Raw genomic sequence first — 19,857 nt, 5'->3', positions numbered from 1 at the left:
AGACCCTGCAATCTGGCCCTCCACAGCCTCTCCTGGTACAAACTGGACCTTGCTGGAGAGAGAAAACTCAGTCTGGACAAAGAAACCTCTCTCCAGTGCCAGGACCATCTTGTTGATGCTGGTTATTACTCGACTCTTGACAACACCTCCCCCACGCACCATGTTTTCTCCTCACAGAGACCCAGGTATGTGTACAATTCAAAGTCTGGCGACAATTTTCTTGAGTCCCACTGTCTAGACCCTTGTACTTCTTTTCCACGGGAAAAGGAGCCCTGCAGCCGGGAAAGCTATACCTCTGGGAAGGCAGGCTGAGGGAGCCCTGCTTTAAATTCCGTAGGAGGGAAGTCTTGCTCTTATTTTGGACCCCATAAGTGAGTTTGCAGAAGCTTGTGCATTCTACAGACTTAGATCAGACCATTCCTGTGCTCTGGTCTAAACTGGCTGTCTTTCAGGAGACCTGATTGACTACAGAGTAGACGGCTTGCATCTGTCCTGCCCTGCTCTGGCTGTCCTCCACACTTGACCCACAGCAGGACAGATGCAAGACCTTTTGGCACAGAGCAGAGGCCCAGGGAAATCGCTGGTGACTGATTACACGACATATGAGAGCAACAGACTCTCTTTAGTTTGACAAGCTCCAGATAAAAGCAGAACTGTCCATTCAGTGAGCCAAAGTGGCCAAATAGGGTCATGTAACGCTGTCAAATCCCAGTGGGGAGATTTTGAAAGCTCAGTCCCGCATGCACAATGTGGCTGAGAGGAGCCCGCTGACATCAGGGCCCCTTTCAAAAGGACTGCCGACAGCTGGTAAAAGAAACACACCAAACGCAAGTATGAAGAAGTACTTTAATAGCTGAAACTCAAAGTCGCTGTGCTCCTGGTTCCAGGATTCCTAAGAGGCATCTTTGGCCATCTCAGAAGCCAGGGTCACCCACCTATGGTGTCAGGGCATGAACTTCCTCTGGGTGCTGAGAGTTGGAGGAAATTGTGACCACGTCCAAGACCATGGCTGTGAGGGCCTTCCCCTTATCTACACCTCCAGTCGGCCGCATCAGTCGGACAACATGGGCTAAGGAAAGAGACGAATGTTGACTGCTGAAGCAGGAACAGCCCAAGCTTGTAAGGAAAAGCACGCTGCATACATAGCATACAGAGGGTAGGGCTTCTGCCTGTGCATCTGCAACATTACATTTGTTTTGCCCGCAAACTATCAAGTAAGGATTCTGTCGGCAGGGATGTTCCCTGAACAAGCAAAACGTTGGACAAAAGTCCCGGATGTCCTGCGTCACCAGCTCAGAGTTCTCATGCGTCATCCACTGGAGTTTTGAGGGAAACATGAAGTCAGGCTCCTGCCTCTGCCTATGGGTCGATTTCTTCAGGAATCACGGTAATCATAACGTCTTCATTGCCCCTGCGGACAACCATGTTCAGGGTGTTTTCCTTTTTAATGACATCACTGACATCATTGGCAGTGACCACCGACTGTCCATTGATGCTGATGATGACGTCATTTTCCTTGAGCCCTCCACTGAAAGACAAAGGAAAACACACTGGTAACACTACCATTGTTCCCAGTTATCCAGAAGGCCACAGCTTAGAATCCAAAAGCCCAGAACACAGGGCTTAGAGGAGATGGTGGTAAACTGGCAGAAATATGACTTCTGACTGATGAGTACGGTGACATTTCCTGTCAAGATTTTTAGGCTATATCAACAATGTCCATTGCAGAAATGCCTATGGCATTGGTATGAACTATGATCAGCTGTCCTCAGAGAGGACAAGGAAACACCAGGTACTGTGACCGCAGCCAGTTTGCTCATAAATGACATAATAATCCATAAAGTGGTTCCTCTGGGAATGTTGAATGCTTCTATTCAGAGAGGCTCCTATGTGCTGCGGCTGGAACTTCAGTTCATACGTGACAGGGTCGCTGTGCTACCACAGCCCTCCTCCTCTCATCCTAAGGCTACAGACTTGTTCCACAAAGGGCCAGAAGGGAAACAGCTCAGGCTTCCCAGAGTATTTAGTGGCTGTGTCTTAGCTATCCAAGTCTGCTGCAGCAGCATAAAAATTGCTCCAGACAAGATGTCATCTCGTCTGGGGACACGGCTGTGGTCCAATAAAACTTGTGTCCACATTAGCATGTCAGAGAATTTGCAGTATCACAAGACAATGTCATTTGGATATTTTTCCCCCAACCATGAAAAAAATGCAAAAGCTATTTTTTGTTAGCCCACAGGTCACGGACAACAAGACAGGTATGGCCCCAGGGGCTCCTATCTGCAGCTTCAGTCCACATTACTTTCTAGAGGTCACGGGGGTCCAGGTAACAAGCCTAACTTTTGGCTGAACTGCATCACGGGGGTCCAGGTAACGAGTTTAACTTTTGGCTGAACTGCATCACGGGGGTCCAGGTAACAAGCCTAACTTTTGGCTGAACTGCATCACGGGGGTCCAGGTAACAAGCCTAACTTTTGGCTGAACTGCTTCTTTCACTATTTTGATGTCATCTGGATTGTTTTTGCATAGGTGTTGACAGGTATGACTTCACTAGTCACAAATACAACCAGAGCAGGCCCTGGGGATCAGCATCCTGCTCCACAGAACCCTCCCTCTAGCCAGCCTTCCCAGGAACTTGCAGCCAGCCCACCAGTTGAGTGTTCTTTCCATATGGATGACCCCAGCCATGACCCAAGGCAAGAAACCTCCTTCTGGGGACAAGCCCTGAGTCCAACACAGTCAGAAGCCCTGGCTGCGGGAGACGGTGGGCTGACACGGCCATCTGAGCCAGCCGTAAACATTGCTTCCTAACCCACAAGCCACGTGGATATTAGAAAAAGAGGAAAGACTTATCACTCACGCTTCTGCCGGGGTGTCGGGGATTACTTCAATGATATACGCTCCAGACAGTACATCTGGGAAGTCTCGGTGGCGATCCTTCAGCTCTTTGGCCTTGCTGCTTGAGGGGAAAAGTCTTTGTGTTAATATTAAGCACCCACAGCCTTCCTGCGCCAACACTCGGCTCTGACCAAAGTCCCTTCTCATTCTCCACTTCAAGTCGTCTGATTTACTTGATCGTGACACATACATGCACAGGCTTTGACACAGCACAGCACACATGCAGAGGTCTAAGGACAACCTCAGTCATTGCCTCGCACCTCAGCTCTGACCAAAGTCCCTTCTCATTCTCCACTTCAAGTCGTCTGATTTACTTGATCGTGACACATACATGCACAGGCTTTGACACAGCACAGCACACATGCAGAGGTCTGAGGACAACCTCAGTCATTGCCTCGCACCTCGTTAGGACAGTATCTCTTGCTTGCTGTTGCACACATAGGCCAGCTGGTCTGCAATGGAGAGTCTCCCCCATTTACCTCCAGTCCTGACATAAATAGCCCCAGGACTACAGACATGTACTTCTATGCCTGGCTTGGCACACATCCTGGGGATTTGAACTTCGGTCCTCATACTACCACAGCAAGCACTTTACCCACGGAGCCATCTCCCCGGCCCCCAATTCTTGTTTAAAATGGCCTGCCTCCTAGCATCAGCAGCTGCTGTATGATAGCAGGAAACTGATCTAACCATCAGCATAAGACAGCTGTGACAACAGTGGCTGTCATTGCCACGGCTGAGCCATACCTGACAATACAGTAGACACGCCCACACTGTTAACCTCATCCTAACGGGAAGGGTGATGAGCACCCAGGATAGAACGCTGAGAGGTGTAGGAGCTTGGGGAAATAACACCGAAAGGTGACCCCATAGACTAGCTTCCTCCACCCACACTTCCATCTCCTTGGCTCCCAAAGACAAACCGTGTGAGTTCAGGCTCAGCAAGCTGTCCCGTTCTTGACAACACTAAGAAAAGTACCATCGTTCATAGCTTGTATGGAATGTCTTAATACTTTGACAACTGGGTAAAACAGTACTATCAATACATTCTGCTCTTTAGTGACTCAGACATGCCAGTCAGTTCAGTTTCCTGTATTTCCTGCATGTTCCCTTCAACCCCCTCTAGTAGTACGTCACGAGCCTGGCAACCCCAGGCAGCAACCTCCACACTCAGGAAAACAAGTCCATCAGTCTTCAGTACCCCGAGGCAGGGCCTGCCCTGGCATTCCTGCAGCCACACCCCACGCTGCAGCATGCAGGGGAGGCGGGTGCTCTTGGCTGGGGCGGGCAGGCGCTGGGGCACTCCTGGAATGTGAGTTTCAACAGAACAAGTGGCCAGAGGCAGGCAGGAGAGTGTGCTGGAGGGAGCCAGCCGTCTGCTGTTCAGGCCTGCCTTCGGGGAGGAGGGCAGGGTTTTCCAGGTGGTCAGAATGCAAAAGCAAAGAGGCCCAAGCCCAACGGCCCCTCCCCTTCCCCAGTGTGGCTGACTTTTAAGCAGAAACTGAGGTATCTGAAGGAAATAGTTTCCCTTCAAGAATAGCCATGAAGCCTTGTGATGCCCAGGGTTACATACAGACAGTGCAGACGTTCACATTTCTATCATTGTGTGTCCTGTTTACCCACCTAGATGTGAGCGACATCATTCGGATCCCAATATACTTCTTCTTGGTGACAGCTTTCCCTGGTGTGGCAACAAAGGCACAAAAAATCAGTCTAGTGGGTGGGAGTATTGGGACACAGGAACCTTGAATTCCAAGGCTCCAGTTTGTAACATGAGCCAGAGGAGGGCACCCAAAGACTGTGGTTCAGTCCTGGCCTGGGATTTTAGGAATGTCTCTCACTTTGGAAACGGTCAAAAGTTCTGGCTTAGCCCTTTGTTCCTAACCCCTATGGGTATCTAGAATGTGAATCCTCTTTGTTCAGTCTCTACCACCACCACCCTGGTAACATACATTGACTCTAGAGAGGACTGGTCTCAGGGACTGTCATCTTCCCCTTTCCCAAGTCCTCAGGAGGCAGCTAAGCCTCAGGACTGAACCTGCAAAGGTCCCCAGGATGCCTGGACCAGGTTACCTTTGGCTTGTCGGTCGTGGGATTCTGTCAGGAATTTTTTTATCTTATCAGATGGAATTGCAAAGGAGATGCCCGCTGTCACCTTTAATGTGTTAATCCCAATCACCTCGCCATCCTGCAAAGCAAGCACAGATCACTGAACTCGGGAGGGTCAGAGGCAGGCATAGGCAGGAAGATGAGCAGACGTGCCGTGTGACAGAAGTCTTTGAAATGTGTTGCCAGGTGTGGCGCTTCGCACCTGTCATTCCAGCATTCAAGAGCAGCTGAGATAGGATCGCGCTGAGATTCTGGCCAGCCTGAGCTATGGGTTGAGACCTAGTCTCCAAAAACAAGGTTGAGAAGAAGATGCTATCTTCACTGGTCATCACATACTCTACCCTACAAATGTGTACAATTAAAACAATAAAAAGAAGCAGCAGCAGCGTGGGCTGAGAAGATGACATGCTAGTTAAAGTACTTACCACGCATATGAGAAACTAGGAGTTAGGATCCCCAGAACCCATGTATATGTTGGGTGTGTGTGGCGGCCTGCCTACAACTCCAGCCTCAGAGGCAGAGGCGGGATCCCAGGAGAAAACTGGCTAGTGTAACTAGCTGTAGCACCTAGCTCTGGGTTCAACTGAGAGACCCTGCCTCCCTGAGTAAGGGGAAAAGTGAATGAGGAAGATCCTTCATCAGCCCTGGGCCTCCACAGGCACAAATACATATGTGCACAGACAACACCCCCACCCACCCCACTTGGGACCATACATGCAAATGCTCATACACATAGACATATGGCAGGGAGAGTATTTTGGCTACATCTGAGAATCTGGAGGGCTGCACGGAGGAGGCCTGGGAGTAAGGAGGGGAGAGACATTAGGGCACTTGTGTAGTGCCGACCACACTCAGTTCTGGAAGGATAAACAGAAGCTCCAGGTAGGAGTTTAAAGACTGCTTCACTGCATGTACAGATGATGCTAAAATCCACCAGATTTGCTCTTTTCACAGAAGAATGTGTCCACCCTTCATCATCTCCGTTTCCAATGACCCTGATGTGACTGTAGATGCTGAGTTGAGCCTGGACCCTCAGGGTTTGCTCCCAACAGCTGCCCCAGGGTACGGTGGGGACGAGCGAGGATGTGGCTCTTCCCTGAGAAGTTTCTGGTGACCTACTGATGTGCTGAAAAAAGTGGCCTTAAGAACGGTCAACATAAATTGTTCCTGTTGTACGTCACAGGTAGCAGCTCCTGACAATGACACTTCCCAGGAAGTATCACTGGGTGGCCTCAATTTTATACTCTCTTAAACAACTCCCAAGCGCCGGCATTCTGTGACCTTCAGTTTTATGCTGAGGTATTAAAGTCTAGGTTAAGGGAGATTTGTGTGAGCAAGCGGTGGCTCCCCCATCATACCCACAGGCATTCAGGGAAGGTTCTGGCATGGAGGCAAGCCAGGCCAGCTCATCTCCACTCAGCTACCCGCGAGGCCGAAGGTACCTTTATGCAGCCGGCTGCGCTGCAGGGACCTTCAGCCCCCTTTCTGCCTAGAAACACAAAAGTATCCTTTGGCCTTACTGCTTCCAGAAAGGGCTGCTGGGGTGAGGTGCAAAGATACAGTACACTCAGGCAGCTCCCAATAAAGTTAATTACGTCATGTGCTCTGACAAGCTCATGTCCAAAGAGAAAGCAAAGAAAATAGCATGCCCACAGACAGAACAAACACAGCACAGGTATTGAATGGCCTTACCAGGTTTACTAACGGGCCTCCGGAGTTTCCATACTGAAACGGAACCAAAAGAAAAAAGTCAGGTCTGTCTCACACCATCATGTAACCGATGTCTCCTCCCAGCAGATTCAAATCTCTGTGCTGAAGCAGCTGGCAGGGCTCTTCCCCAAGAGTCTCTGTTCCCCTAATATTTACCTGGCTTACAAAAAGGATCTTGACTGTTTCACAAAGCTTGGGATGTGCCATGGTGAGACTGTTTAGCTCCAGGCCCACTGTGAGCAGCTAACCCCTTCTCACCTCCTCCTCGGATGAGACTAGCTACCCGCTTGCTTCAGGACCCCATAGTTCAACTCTGTTCAGCCCCAAGTGGGTCACCACCATCACCACCACCCGCACACCCCCGCTAGGACTACACTCCATGTACTTATTCTAGTTCCGAGAATTCGAGGAGACTACAAGCAAGTTTGGGAACAATAGCTAACTTCCTCTGACAAAAGCTTGTCCCCACCCCGGCAGGTAGGGGAAGCAGAGGGCTCACATTGATGATGGCATCTGTCTGAATGTAATCCATATCGGAGTTCCGGAGCCCCAGCTCCTTGCCGCCTCGCTGGGTGGTGCTGACAATCCCGGTGGTGACCGTGTTTTGAAGAGAAAAGGGGCTTCCGATGGCTACCACAAACTCGCCAGGTCGTAGCTCCGAGGAACGGCCAAGCAGCAGGACTGGCAGCTTTCCCTGCAAGCACAAAGGCAGGCATTTCTGCACTGCAGCTTGACATGCTGGATAATGCAGATACAGAGGCCACAGAGCAGTCCTGGCTCCTAGAGCTAACACCGCTCTCTCAAGCCCCTGCCATAATCCACACATCACAGGCCATCAGGGACCCAACGAAACAAAAAACACCCATAGCAAGGAAAATGGGGAAACGTGAGAGACCATTTCTCGGTCTCACATCTTGGAGCCATCCACACAGCTGGACAGAGGACACCAGGAGACAACCTAGGCTGAAGATGGTCTTAGAGATCAAAGTTCCAGACAGGGATCCTGAGTCCAGGTGTCTTAGGGGAAGCAAGGAACCTCGGGCCTACTTCCCACAGGCATAGCCTTCCTGAGGCCTGGGATATAAGGAACCCTGAGGACAGGGACTCACACTGACTTCCTTGTGCGCTCCAGTGGTGGTGAGGCACAAGGACAAGCAGAGGGGCTGGCAGCCCTCGGGGACCCAAGTGTTGGGTTATCTCTCCTGCCGGCCCTGGGAAGGTGTGTACACTCCCAGCCTGGGCAGACGGAGGATTCAGCGGAAGAAGCCCCATCTCCCATGCCCTCTAGTTAATGGGCAGAGTCATGAGCCCTTCATAACTCCTCATAACAACACAGGCCCCTCCAAAGGCTATGGAGGTTGACGGACTGAGGGAAGTCGATAGAGGCTGCCTTCATTCACCAACAAGGCTCTAGGCCCTGCGTTCTTTCTTCCATGTTGCCCAGCAATCCCGCGTGCTGCTCATAGAGTTCTGTAAGAGCTGTCTGCTAAGGGAAACTCTTCACATTAATTCACCTTGAAAAAGAATAAGCTTTTTTTTTTAAAAAAAAAAAAAAAAAGGACCCAGTGTGGGTGGAGATGGGATGGGATGGGTAGAGAGACCAGTGACTTTAGCATCCCCTCTACAAAGACAATCGAGCTGCTGATGAGCTGGGACAATTGTTCAGCAGACCAGGGAGGCTCCGGGGACCTGGGTGACTTGTAACAGAACCAAGGTTTAACCTGACTCATCTACCCTCCAGCACTACACGGTCCAGTACAGATTCTACACACATACACACACACACACACACACACACACAAAGCCACGCACATGTACACACACACACACACACACACACACATACTGAGACAGACAGACAAGACAAACAGACAGAGGAGTAAGGTCAATACTGGATAAGAAAACTCATGCAGCAAGAGAGAGTGCAAATTCTCACCAGCAAGGAGCCTGAGAAGTCACACCCCTTGACTCTCAGATAGCACGCGGCCCCACTGAACACCAGCCATCAGTGGCACAGGCTGAGGCCAGGCTGCCAAACTGAAATTCTGCGTGAGTTTACAAGCATGAACTCCTCATCTGAGAAGTGGAAAGAAGACAGTCCGCCAATCTCAGTGGTCTCTTGTGAGAACCCAATGGATTAGGAGCCTGACCGGCTCTCTGGAAACAGCCTGCTTGGCTGGTGTATGAGCATCAGCTATTCGCCAGTATTAAAGTCCCTGAAAATTCAATGAAGGATTCCAGCAACTGTGCTATGACCAGCTAGTGTATGTCACCTTTCCAGACACAGTTCCACCCAGTCTTTGACCCTTTCACTTTAAGGTCACCTGAGGCCAGAGCCTATGGCATTCCCTAAACAGACCCACTCAGCATCCAATGGCACGTAGCAAGCTCAGCGCGACGTGTTTACCCTGGGTGGGCGCCAACAGTCCCTGCCAGCAAACTCTGCCAAGAATGACCTCAGCAATCACTGCAGGGTGAGGCAGAGTCTGGCTGCTGATGTGTGCTCGGCCACACTGGAAGAGGCCCACCAGGACAGCATGGTTCCTTTAGGGGCCTGGGAGTGGCTCAAAGTCCTGTCTTTGAGGCTTCAGGGATAACTGGAGGGCAAGCAAAAGGGGTGGCCAGGGCTGGAAGCCTGGACATCCAAGGAAGCAATCTACACAGATGGTCGAGCTTAACTTGGAATGGTGGACCCAGCTACACAGTGGGGACTATATCAGGTTGGAGGTAAGCGCCACTAAGAATCATTATCAGCATTTGTCTTGCGCCACACCCCAGCCACTGCCTCTGCCTGAGAGGAGGGGTGCCAGAAGCAGGCTTTAAGCCTCAAGGCCCTTAAGACAACAGAGACCTAATTACAACTCTGTCTGGTGCTTCTGTTCCAAAGTCTGAGCTCAGGCCCAGAGGATGCTGGGAAAGAGACAAATATTTCAGGGGAAGTTGTGTGGACAGATGGTAGGGACCTCTATGATGGAAGGAGATAGAGGCGTCTAAGTCATGAGTACTCAGAAGACATGCCAAGCTCACGATCAGTGGTCTCATCCACTGTCACTGAGATAACCATGGGCTTGGACAAGAGGAACACTAATGGTGAGAACCCACAGAAAGCCATGTCACCACCCTGTCCTATCTGTCCAGGTGGGCAGTCCCAATGGTCATGTCTCTTTAAATATATGTTACAAATCATGAAGGGTGACTATAAACACAATACTGAACAGGCAGACACATAATGGCAGGGTAAGGAGCAGGATATCATAGTCCAAATCCTCAATTTATAGGAAAGGATTAAACCTTTCCCTGCCAGGTGGCCAAGTTCTTACAGGGCACTCGGATGACTTGGGGACATAACACCCCCACGCACCACTTTATGGCTACGGAAACTGAGGCTCAGGTTGGAGGCGCTTTTCTCAGCCATGAAAAGCCTGACTGAGCTTGAGAACCAGCCTCCAGGCTTGAGCCTCCATCCCCATAAGGCAGGAATTCTAATTGCTAGACTCCAATTATAGGCTGAAATCCCTACAAGGGAGAGTGAGGTGGTGCCAAGCTGGCGGCCAGGCCAGATTTACAGCTCCGTGAGGTCAAGTTGCCTTAAGGGGCCCTTTTGGCCCTTGCTCCCTGCAGGTGCTGGCTGGCTTTGAGCCTCAGACTCCTTAGCCTTATTCAGATCCAAATGGGGCTGACTCTCAGCCACAATCCTCACTCAGGCCTGTCTGCTCGGTGGCTATGCCTTTGCTGGCCAAATTCCTGCTCAGTAATTGGGCTTTTAATTCTATCCCTGTCTAGACAGCCACACTCTTGGGGGGACAGAGGGGAGGAAATATACATGGCTGGGAGGCACAGCAGTGCCGCAGCCTTGACCTACAGGCGCTCAGCCACACTTCAGGGTCCCTGCTCTATGTCCACAGGCTGCTTCCTCGGTGCCCACATCAAAGCTGTCTCCAAGCTCCTGGCTGTAGACGCTCTGTCTAGGGTTCCCTTTGAAGCAGCATCAGTCAGTCCCAGGCCATCCAAGAGAACAGCTCCTCTCCTGACAGACACTCCCCATATCCTGCCCCCCAATCCTACAAATCTAAGCTCCCCTAAGCAGTAAACAGTACAAGCATCCATCCTGATAGCTGCAAAGATTGAGGGGGGGAAAAAGGGATCCATCACTAACACTGACCTCACTGCTGGGGAGGCACGGACATGTAGCTTGTGGGAATAATAAAGTCATGAGACAGAAAAACAGAGCTCTTAGGCTCCATATCATGAAGCCAAGAAGGAGCCCTCAGCCTCGAACAGGAGGGCCAGCAGCTTACAGTTGGTCAAAACACAAGTCTAGAATGAGGGACACTGCCTAGTGAGTCTCTCACAGCTGAGTTCTCACCAGGCTGGAGAGCAACAGTAGCCTTCGGCCAGCAGAAGAGGAGTTTGAAGCAGGAAGATGTATAACTACCATATCTTCAGGGTACTGCCAGATGCTAGATGGTATCCTCAGCATCAACAAGAAAGTAACCTGGGAAAGAGATGAATTCCTGGAGGCCGGGAAGATGGCACAGCCAGGCAGCCAGATGACCTGAGTTCCATACCTAGAAACCTCATACAAAGCCACACGTGGTGTCACAGATCTGTAATCTCAGCACTCCTACTTTGAGATGAGAGACAGAAACAGGAGATGCTGCCAGCAGCTCGTGGACCAGTTAGCCTGGATAATTATATACAGCGCAGTGGCAGGAACAAGAGGGTCCTTCAACAAGGTGAAAGACAACTGCACCTTAAAGCTGCCCTCTCATCTCCACGGACACACTTGCATACATATGCACAGGCACACACATACACACACACAACAACAACAATAATAAGAGAATCCATAATGCCCAAGTGATAGGCACATTGCCACCTGAGTAGGTGAAGGGAGTGTCAGTGGCCCTGGATATAGACTACAAGCTTACCATGTCCACACAAATTACTAAATAGTCACAGACTGGATGCTAACTGTGAAGTAGGTCAAGGGCTTGGTCCACAGCATGGTTCTAGCTAATTAAATTATAGCCTTCACAAAAGCAGGCCTACAAGCTTTGCTTTCAGGGCACACTGCCTACCTGAAAAGGAATAGTCTCAACAAATTGTCTTCCCAGCGCCTGGCATAAGACCGATGTATCCAGTCCAGCTCTCCAGGCTTCCTGTCTGATGGGCAGAGCATAGACAAACCACCGGGGCCCAAGAGTAAATGCAAATGGAGTCCATTCCCTTGCTGTGGGCAACTGGGCACAGATCGTCTACAATGCCAAGCACGGAGCCATATGGCAAGGATCTCTGCTTGTCTCACATGCAAGGAAGAAAAAGCTGAATCCAAAGTGGACACAGCCACACAGCCATGTGTCTGGGGCCAGAGTTGTACCAAGCCTAGGAATAAGGAGAAGCACTGTGTGAGGTGAGCTAGGAGTGGGCTTGTCCACTGTGCCCAGGCTTCAGAAACTGAAGGACAACATTAAGACCCAGGAGCATCCCTTCTCTACTCCGTCAACTTCAGTATGCTCGTGGTCAGCAGACAGTCACCACCACTCCAGATAGCACACAAAGACAAGAGGATGCCTAGTAGCCACATGACAAAGAGGGCCAGTAGGATGGCCCATCGGGTAAAAACAACCACCGCCAAGGCTGATAACCTGAGTCCTATCCCTAGGAGAGGTCCCACAAGATCTGGCCTGTGACATGTGTCTCAGTTTATTCAAGGCACAGGAGCCTGGCCACAGCAGACAAGCTCACTGTTGGTTCACCTCACACAAGTGCCTCCTCCCGCTTGGTGGCTCAGGGATTGTTTACAAGGAGCATAGGGCAGGCTCTCACCCAATGGGCTGGGGTATGCGTGTGTGAGTTCAACACTCCCTCTCTCCTAAGCCTGGGCAGTAGATCTACTCCAAGACTCCAAGTGTTCCCACCAGCCCACCAGTCCAGCAGGCAGATGCTCAGGTCACACCAATCAGCAAGAAAAGAACTGATCCGTGCACAGAGGGAGGGCACAAGAGCCAGTGTAACCAAACAGAACAATGAGAGAGAAGTTAAAGAACCATGACGTAAGCCAGGAGGTCTTTTAATCCTAATTATTAATCCACATCATTTAATCCTAGCTCTCTAAAACCATGACATAAGCCAGGAGGTCTTTTAATCCTAATTATTAAATCCACATCATTTAATCCTAGCTCTCGGGAGGCAGAGGCAGGAGGATCTCTGAGTTCGAGGCCAGCCTGGTCTACAGAGGGAGCTTCAGGACAGCCAGGGCTACACAGAGAAATCTTGTCTTGAAAAACAATAATAGCCAGGTGGTGGTGGCGCAGGCCTTTAATCCTAGCATTTTGGGAGGCAGAGACAGGTGGATCTTTGTAAGCTCGAGGCCAGCATGGTCTACAAAAGCTAGTTCCAGGACAGGCTCCAAAGGTACAGAGAAACCTTGTCTCGAAAAAAAAAGAAAAGAAAAAGAATAATAATAATAACCATATAAGAGAATGTAAGTGGAGCTCAGCACATGCCAAGACCTTGTGTTCTATCCCCAGCACAAGGAAATTTAAAATATAACAATCAGATGGACCAGCCGACATGAGCTGAGCTAGTGGTTCGTAAGTAAAGGTGCCCTTGCTGGTTATCCCACAGTATCTTTTGGGAAGTCTGTCTTATCCTCATCCAAGCCCTGGTAAGCCTGGCCATGGCTTCAAGGCACCATGCGCTGGAGGTTTCATTAGTGATCAGAGGGTAAACCCTAACTGCCAGAACTTCTCAGGGCAGGAAAGCTGAGCCTGCGCTAAGCAACACTTCATGGTGATGGCTGCTCATCTAGGGCTTGTGCTTCAAATTCAAACCAGCTGGTGCTGCAGAGAAAATCAGGCAAGCACACTCACAGGCCCACACACTCCCCGGTCTGTTCCATGCTCACAGGAGAAGCAGACATCTGGGTTTGGGCTGAGTCCTGTGTGTGTGCAATAGCATGTGTGTTGGTCAGAGGACACCTTTGTGGAGTCAGTTCTCTCCTTCCTCTTTTATATGGGCTCTGGAACCACACACTTGGACATCAGGCTTGTGCGGCAAGCGCCTTCACCCACTAAGCCATCTCTCTGGCTCTGGGTCCTCAAGTAACTCAGTCTGTTACTTGATTGATTTCTCTGGACCTTATACCTCCTCCAAAACTAAGGCCGTTCAGTCTAGTCAGTTACGATGACGAGGGCTCTTTCCAGATGTGGCTGTTGCTGAAAATTCCATTAGCAGTAGTAAAGAGAGGAAAATCAGAAAGGTAATGGGGGACCTTAAATTGCACTCAACTCCCAAGGCGGTCTAAAGATCCTTGCCAACTTCTGAAGCATCAAGAGGAGCGACATCTGGACATCATGAGGTTGTGGTGTGACCAGTCATCCTCCTGCGAGGACAGCAAAAAGCCCTTTCGCTAGCTCAGCAGCTGCTACCAGCTTGGGGACTCACCTCATTCCCTGAAACTTGAAGCGAAGAGCAATAAAATGAACCAAGAAGCCAAAATGAAGGAAAAGTTGCCAATTTTTTTTTTAAATCTAATAAGTCAAGTCAATCACTTCTTTCTCTCCTTTGAGAAGTACAGCAGGTTCCTCAGTCGCAAAAATGTTTTTTGCTGCTGAGTCTGCAGTTTTACGGTGTTTGCCAGCTGCCTGACACACTCCTGTTTAGGGCTGGGGCTTGCAGGCTGGGCCTCTTGTTGGCTGAAGTTTTCTTCTAAGGTTAATGTTGCAGCCACGGGCTGCAACTCAACTGAGTGATTCAACATGCCTTCTGGAAATGGTTATGTCAACCTTTCATTTTCTTCAAAACTATGCAGGAGGAGGAACTGTCCATCTCCGCACCCCGAGAGGAAAGTAGAGGGGGCTAGGAAGTCAGGGGGAGGGGCATGGACCATCTAAGACTTGCCTAAAGGCGAGCGGAGAGTGTTCCAGACTGGCTGCGGAGAGACACAGCACGTGACCAGCAAGAGAGGTAGAACCGTGGGCTGTGGACCAGCTGAGTCAAGGCTTTGCTGATGCCCTGGATAGCATCTACAGGGCAATGTGAGATAAAAACGTGATCCCTTCTTCAGAGGCTCTTTCCTTTTTTTCTACATACTCTTCCCCACATCTTAATAGTTTGTATTTGTTTTGGTCCTTAAGGAACAAAGAAATTCCCAGATCAGCAAGCACAGACACCCAGTTGGCTTCCCAACCCAGCACTCTGCCACACAGCTCTGTAACCTGCACACTGTCCCAACGGGGGTAGAGAAGAAAAGGCTGGCATCTCTGCTTTCCAAGGCCCAACCCATAGATGATGGAAGACTTCACGGGCTTTGCCATTACCACCTCTATGCTTCTACGTTGGGTACCTGGATCAGAATAGCAGCTTTCCTTGCCTGGTATACCCTGAGTCTGTCACTGAAAGCCCTGTATAACTCTCTGCGCTAAGATCTGTGAAGTGTGACAGTAATCCTGTGCCCGTGCCTCTTCCAGGTGTGAGGTATACTTAAGAATACTACATAGACAAAGAAGAGAGGAACAGGCAGGGTCAGAGGTCCCTGTAGAGGGTAGTGGGAAGACCAGGAACTATCCTGAGGAGGAAGAATCACCTGAGCCAAGGCTCAAAGCCTACTCAGCACACACCATTGCCCCACTGGGTATCAAAGACAAGACACAAATTCAAGGATCAAACTGGGACAATGCTCTCAGAACACAGACCTTTCTGAGCCCAGGGCTTAAAAATGCACAATCTATGTCCGTAGTTGCCTGCCAAGGGAACCAAGATTGAAATGTTCAGAATCTATATTCCAGAAGGCTATGAATGACATCGAGGTCTAGAGTATAGCCTTGACAGAGTCAAGGGCAGCTATGGTGAATTGAGGGATGGGACTAAGGAGGGGAGGGGCCAGGGTGAAGAGGGACCTGCTGCATGGGTACTGAGACCACAATGTATCCAGGCTCATGAGACTGATGTCACTGAGTCACCAGCATCCATTTCCCTGTCGGACATGGTGTCCAGGGATGTAGGACACACGAGAAGTTGGTTGGAAAAGAGACGGAAGAAGTGAGAGTGTTGGAGGGAGGCAGGAGGAGAAAGCGAACACAGGATGCAAAAGAAGAGAAAGAATGTAAACAGCGAAAGTGCAAGCTCCTTCCTCCTGGCTGTTTATGAACACCACCATAATATTTAGTCTCCTGTAAGATACATCAAGAAATGTTTGCTGCTTCAAATATCCTATTGCTCTGGTTTGGACCACAAAATGTCAACAGCTCTATATGGGAGCCAGCAGCCAGAGGCTTTACGTTCTGTGGCTCCCAAAGGAGAAGAAACCGGATGCTGCTCAAGTCTTCTCTGTGCATCAGCCCCTTTGACCACTGACCGCATCATGGCAGCGGCTGCAGTGTCGGGTCATGGCGGATGCATGATAAATATTTAGGGGGGAAATATCAATAAATGACTTTAAAAGATCCACTTGGATCTTGGGGCGAGGGAAGGTACTTCTATTAGCTGGGCCTAGCATTTTGGCCATGGTAACTGTCTTGAAATGTCTTGGTTTCCAATCATTTATAAAGCGTTCTTGCTATGAGATTTCAGTGCCATGCATCTTTTCAATTAGTGTGTTAGAACTAATTAGATTGTTCAGTTAGAACAATGAGTCCTCAATCCACCACAAGGTCTTACCTCTCCGTTACCATAGGAGGAGGTCTGGAGGGTTTCGAAACCAGTTTGGGGAAACTGTGTCCTATAACCAGATAATCGGGAACTCTTTTTGAATCTCTCAGGAAACTGACTGCATAGACGGCCTTGAGGTTGCCAGAAGAGGAACAGCAGAGCCAACCAGCCAAGGCCAGTAAGAAGCACAGACAATACAAAGAGATAATGGCTAACTAGACACCTAGGTCTTGTGTTCTAGAAGTTATCGTAAACTCACGAGAAAATGACTGTTGACATACAGATCAAGATCCAGGACCTCGAGACCCGGCGGAAGAGGAGAACTGAGCAGCTTCAGCCCTTTCCCACCCGGCCCCACGGCTGGCTCAAGGCAACCCACCTCAGCTGACCTATCCTTTCTGCAGATAAGTTCCCCCAACACACACCATCTATGGATGGGCCTTCCAGCCCCCAAGGAGGTTCTTGCCCTTCTTTCCTTTGTCTCCTTCACCGCCAACCATCCCACTCCTGACTCCCACATTAATCTCAGCTCCATGGCTTGTGCCCACTATTGCCACAGTGTGCAAACCTAACAGTATTTGGTCAAGGCAGGGATGCAATAAGCACATACGGACACCAGCAAATGAAAAGGGGACCCAGAGGAGCTTAGAGTTGGGTAGTAACTTGTAAAATAGCTTGTAATTCTAATAAATTCCTTTCTACCAAAACCACAGAGAAATAACCAGACCAGAGCAGCTCCTTCCTCTCTGCTCGGTCTGGCAAAACCAAGGCCTCTTTTTCACAGAGGCAAACTCCTCCCGAAAGAAAGACAGCAAAAGTCAGCTTAGCTGTCTCCACTTGTGGTCCTTTGTGGACTCACCTAGCTTGGTGCTTACAAGCACCCTCTTCCCAGACACCACCTGTTCCCTCAGAATAAGGATTCTAGCTACCAAGTCTCACTGTGAAGAACTGGGAAGCAAATATGACTGGCTTCCCTTCCACTGTGGTCTCCAGGCCAAGCAGGCAACTCCTTCAGTACAGAATGAAATCAGCAATAGACTCTCTATAAATGAACAGGCATGGCTGTGTTCTGATTAAACTTTATTTGCAAAAACAAATGGAGGGTCAGATACGGACTAGAGGCTACAGATGAGCCAGTCTAGACTCTAACACACGGTCATGCTCACAGCAATCAGATAGACGTCCCCTTAATGTCTCTCCTAGGTGGGATGGTCAGGAGACATTCCCAATGAGCTGAGACTTGCTTTGCCTGAACCACAATCTTCTCTCTCTAATTCCTTGCAAAGAGTGCCAAAGTGAAAAAAGGCATTGCCATATTAAGAGAAAAATGGAGCCAGAGAGTTTCCTCAACCATCAACGAAGTTCTTGAAACAGGGCCAAAGAACACAAAAGGCCCCGTTTCTGAGTTTGGGGAAGTGAAATATTTTCACATGCCAAAATGAACTACAGTCAGAAACAGTAAGGAGCCATGCCGCCATTTGCTTTTGGACAGAGAGCTGGCACTGCAGAACAAAAGCCACCCTCCACGTCCTGTCTGCACTTCTTTCCACATGAAATATTGATGCTCCCCTCTCTAAAAAAAAAGGTAAATATCAATCCAGTAATGGGAGCCTTGCCATAGCAACAGGCTCTGTGGCATCTTTGGCAACTGCAGCAGAAGCCCTCCTAGTTCCGGGAGAGAAGGCCACAGAAAAGAGCAGCAAGAGAAGGCACAGAAAAGCCTCCAAAATGGAAAAAAAAAAAAAAAAAAAACAAACACAAAAGGCAGAGAGGAAGGTTCCAGGACGGTGTGTGTCTACACCAGGCTCCAGTTTACTTTATGGGAAGAGGGAGAGCATCCAGAGGATGCATGGCCTTTGGTTATCTGATTCGCTCTGGGAAGAGCCCAGGGGCTTAGTCAGCATCCTCAGACAATCAGGTGGCCTGAGGAGAACCCATGTGAGTCACACCCAGCTCCAAGCCGCTCCGCCTCCCTGGCTCCTGCCTCATCCCCAGAGACTGCCTGGGCCTTCCTCACTCAGATCACCAGTGGCCGACTCTCCATGCACAGGGCCAAATTATGAGAGGTTTAGATATGAACGCCCCAGCATCCAGTGACCCTGCTCTGAACTCCATGATCAAGCCTTAGCCTTCAGGCCCTGTCAGCAGGCTCAGCAGTAAGAGGACCCTCAGCAAACAAACGCCAACCAGTACCCAGAGGCTAAACCTCAGCCACTTCAAACAGGTCTGTGGGACTGGTGGGCCAAAGGTGGCTGGGCACCACTGTAGGCCTTGGCGGGGGAGGAAGAAAACCACCTCAAGCCTGGATAACACCTGGATAAACGCTGTGTCCAAATATTTACCTGGTGGTTGGCGTCAGGGAAAGGAACCCACAGGAAGCGTCACTGCCTCATCAGCATTCTGAGGTACCAAGACCACAGGCTCAGGGTAGCCCTGGCGCAGGCTATACCCGGCCAAACTCCAAAACCAGGAGGCGGGAGACAAGCGTGTGCAGTCAGCCTGCCACACAGTCCTCCTCATCTGAAACTGGTTCAGAGGAGCTAGGTACTAGCCCGTGGCGTCTCTCCTAATCCATCACACTCGGGAGTGGCGGGCCTGATTTTTCTCTGAGCAGATGCTGTTGTCTTAGTTAAGGTCGTCACTATTGCTGTGACGGAACACCAGGACAAAAAGCAAGTGTTCATCATCAAAGGAAGAAGTCAGGATGGGAACTCAAAATGGCAGGATCCTGGAGGCAGGAGCTGATGCAGAGGCCATGGAGGGGTGCTGCTTACTGGCTCGCTTCCCTTGGCTTGCTCAGCCTGCTTTCTTACAGAATCCAGGACCACCAGCCCAGGGATGGCCTCCCCCACAATGGGCTGTGGGCTGTGGGCTGTGGGCTGGGCCCTCCCGGCCCTCCCACATCAGTCGCTAATTAAGAAAATGCTTTACAGCTGGATCTTGTGGGGGCATTTTGTCAATTAAGATTCCCTCCTTCCAGATAACACTAGCTTGTGTGTTGACACAAAACTAGCCAGCAGAGCTATGCAACACCCGTGACCTGACCTAAAGGCCAAAGGAAATGTGTTCCTCATGCTCAGGCAGGAGAAAGCTGAGTCTGGAAACCAAGAGCTGAGGAGACGGCTCCGTCAGTAAAGTGCTCGCTGAGCAAGCATGAGGACTTGAGTTCAAGCCTCCGAACCTACAAGACAGCCGGGCAGAGAGCAGCACACCTGTGATCCCAGCACTGAGCAGAGACAGAGAAATCAAAACCGAGTGAAACTAGGCATAGGGTTACATGCCTGAATCTTAGGTATTTGGGACGCTCAAACGGGAAGATCACTTGAGCCCAGCAGTTTGAAGCTATTCTGAGCAATATATTAAGCACATACACACTCCCCAAAAAAAATAATGGAAAATTAAACTATAAATAGCATCCGATTTCTATTTAAATGAGGAAGGACAGCAAATACAGAATGTATGGAGTCTTGAGTCTTGTCCCTCCCG

The 19,857-nt window shown here is 50.0% G+C and overlaps 1 protein-coding gene across 2 annotated transcripts in view; it reads right to left on the bottom strand.

The window, feature by feature from the left end:
- Window positions 1–828: 828 nt before the first annotated feature.
- Htra1 (HtrA serine peptidase 1) overlaps window positions 829–19,857 on the bottom strand; it is a 50,439-nt gene continuing 31,410 nt past the window's right edge. Inside the window, exons 4-9 of one of the 2 annotated variants that reach the window (XM_038336251.1) lie at window positions 7,217–7,411; window positions 6,700–6,732; window positions 4,972–5,086; window positions 4,522–4,579; window positions 2,861–2,959; window positions 829–1,528 (exon numbers count right to left, since the gene is read on the bottom strand). In XM_038336251.1, the coding sequence (XP_038192179.1) occupies window positions 1,360–1,528; window positions 2,861–2,959; window positions 4,522–4,579; window positions 4,972–5,086; window positions 6,700–6,732; window positions 7,217–7,411 (669 nt within the window). In that variant the 3' untranslated portion in view covers window positions 829–1,359. The remainder of the gene's footprint in view (window positions 1,529–2,860; window positions 2,960–4,521; window positions 4,580–4,971; window positions 5,087–6,699; window positions 6,733–7,216; window positions 7,412–19,857) is intronic. The other variant, XM_038336263.2, reaches the window with a different exon arrangement.

The sequence above is a fragment of the Arvicola amphibius genome, chromosome 1 (genome assembly GCF_903992535.2).
Source record: "Arvicola amphibius chromosome 1, mArvAmp1.2, whole genome shotgun sequence".
NCBI classification, from domain to species: domain Eukaryota; kingdom Metazoa; phylum Chordata; class Mammalia; order Rodentia; family Cricetidae; genus Arvicola; species Arvicola amphibius.
Note: the sequence above shows the minus strand (reverse complement) of the source record. Positions and strands in the feature narration are given on the sequence as shown.